The sequence below is a fragment of the Dysidea avara genome, chromosome 5 (assembly GCF_963678975.1).
Source record: "Dysidea avara chromosome 5, odDysAvar1.4, whole genome shotgun sequence".
Taxonomy (NCBI): Eukaryota; Metazoa; Porifera; class Demospongiae; order Dictyoceratida; family Dysideidae; genus Dysidea; species Dysidea avara.
Genome location: NC_089276.1, coordinates 25448432 through 25451269, shown reverse-complemented (window position 1 = coordinate 25451269; position 2838 = coordinate 25448432). Strand labels below are relative to the sequence as shown.

General features: G+C 38.5%; 1 protein-coding gene across 1 annotated transcript; it reads left to right on the top strand.

Annotated features, from left to right (window-relative positions):
* LOC136255140 (uncharacterized) lies at positions 1 to 801 on the top strand (the record flags this gene model as incomplete). Its single annotated transcript, XM_066047860.1, has 2 exons — positions 1 to 82; positions 620 to 801. Coding segments are annotated over exons 1-2 (264 nt in total), but the record flags the coding sequence as incomplete, so codon positions are not given.
* Between the last annotated feature and the right edge of the window lie 2037 nt (positions 802 to 2838).

Sequence of the window (2838 nt, the reverse complement as noted above, 5' to 3'; positions counted from 1 at the left end):
ATGCATGTGTGTGTGCACATGTGTGTGCACATGTGTGTGTGTGTGTGTGTGTGTGTGTGTGTGTGTGTGTGTGTGTGTGTGTGTGTGTGTGTGTGTGCGTGCGTGCGTGTGTTAAAAGCCACAAGCCACATGATTGATAAAAAATTGTTGCTTGAACATTCACAAGTTCTATGCATCATGGCATAATTTGGTTCCTTAGCAGTCACAGAGCTTCTTTCTATTTAAAATAGGTCCAATAGGTATTACTGTTGTTTCTTATAAGTATCAAGGTTAAGTAGAAAATTATAGCTAAGTGTTGCTGTGAATGCTCATGCACTGTAGATGAAGCCACTATGGCAATGGATGTTTGTTGATGTTGGAGACAAAAATGAATTTCTTAATGGCAACCATACAATGGACATCATGTTTGTTTGGATGTGAACACCCATAAATATTGTTACCTTTTCTGTACATGCTGAGTCCCACAAAACACATCCTGCCTGTGCAGTACATAAATTTGCACTTGACATTCTATGTATGCTTATTGCACAAACACTGCTGTATATGCATACCACTAATCCACCTATTGAGCTCTATCATGCACCCAGTTATGCTTTATTATATATATACACATGCACAGTGTACGTAAAAATATATTCATGCATACATACATACTACATGCATACATACATACATACATACATACATACATACATACATACATACATACATACATACATACATACATACATACATGCATGCATGCATGCATGCATGCATGCATGCATGCATGTACATACATACATACATACATACATACATACATACATACATACATACATACATACATACATACATACATACATACATACATACATACATACATACATACATACATACATACATACATACATACATACATACATACATACATACATACATACAGCCAGGAGTATATAAGCTCCTGGCCTGATACAATACACACACACACAAAGCAAAAGCAAAGCCTTCAGCTGCTGTGCTAGCATGGTCACGCCTACCCAGTGAACCAGCACTGGGACACCTGTATGCTACTCAGGTGCTAGGAGCCAGTGCAGGCAAATCCCCCTGGTAACCCGCAGGAAGCTGTACTATGTCCCACAGGTGAAGATGTGGGCACCCGAAGTCCCACTGGACCTTCACCTACTGTGTGGGACATGGACAGTTGGCATTTGCTTCCCCAGTTAACACCAGTTACCCTTGACGTTACAGCACACACACACACACACACACACACACACACACACACACACACACACACATACACACTGATGCATACACTTGACAATCATGTGAGACATAGCCATTGCCACCCAGTGAACCAACACTGGGATTCCTGTGCATCACTCAGGCACCCGGGCAGGCAAATCCTCCTGATGCAGGAATAGTAACACACGGGAGGACTGTCCAGTCTCACGCATTGAGGAACCCAAAATTCCACAGTGACCCTAACTTCTGGTCAATTACTTTGCCAGGTAACCAGGACCAGGATTATAAGCTGTGTAGGCTGGAGCAATGTGAGTAAAATTTCTTGCTTAAGGAAACAGCAACAGAATTCGAAACTGGGCATTGCAGAGCATAGACACAATGGCCACTAGCCAATATGCATGCCTCTAGCTCTTGGGCAGCACATATAGGATTAAGTTCCATCTGCCATATATAAGTAAATGGACAGCTTGACACACCAAATAAAAGACTGCACTACTGGTTCTGTCTATACCATAAGCACATGGACAGCTAGCCATCATACGTACATATCTTTGATTTAGGTAACTATTCAGTATTTTAGAATGAAGCTATATACCATTTGACCACAGAACTAGCCAAGCAGCCACTATCTCAAATTAAATTGACTTTTCCAGCCTGCTCTACTGTCACCCAGTAACTGTTGGGTGAAACACAAGTCATTGAGGAACAGCAATTGAGCTACATTACTGATAGCAATGAAATAAATGAGCTAAAAGTGAAGTATAAAAGATAACACTACTGCTCTTGAGACACATGAAAATGTATATCCTTAAAATATTATAACAGAAATCTAATTATGTGGTGATTTATAGTGGTTAAAACCTTAAAATTGACATACTTTAGTATTAATTAGTTTATTATTAAGGGGGCACGCTACTAATTTCTATGGCTTCACATGCAAAATCTTGGTTTTCATTGATCTGTGCTTGCTTTCCATCCTCTTTTGCATCAGTTGTGTTTGTGGTAATTAAAAATCACCATCTCCAGTTAGAAGTATTGACTTTATGACTCGGTTTAGTATTTTAGACCGAAAGAATGAGAATTCTACAAATTTTGGATCTAGTCTCACAGTTTTAATTCTACACTTCTTAAACTTTGTCATCTGCTACCTAAGTATGTTTGTAACAAAAGCGTGGAAGGAATTTTTTGAAGTATTTTATCAACTGAGCTATTGAACTCTTTAAATTTTCTATGAAAAACAGTTATCTCCTCTTTTGAAGCCATAGTAATTATTCCTAAAAATCTGTTTCCATACTTTTAAAGATAATGTTACTACAAGCCACCGCAAGAATTTTTGGGGAGTTTCACAATTAGCTGTAGGAGGAGAATCGATTTTAGTGTTAAAATTACAGTGTTTTGTTACCACGCCATAATTTATATATATTTCAGAGGATTTCACTCAGATTTGCACTAAACAGAAGTTCAATGTCTTAACTACAACATGTGTTATTCATCTGGTGGAGAACAGCATCTGTGTTGGTTTTACAGCTTCATATAAAACACATAATTTTATTCACGGAAGCCATAGGACATAGTTGCTTGCCCCCTTAATTAAGGCTTTACAGCACAAGT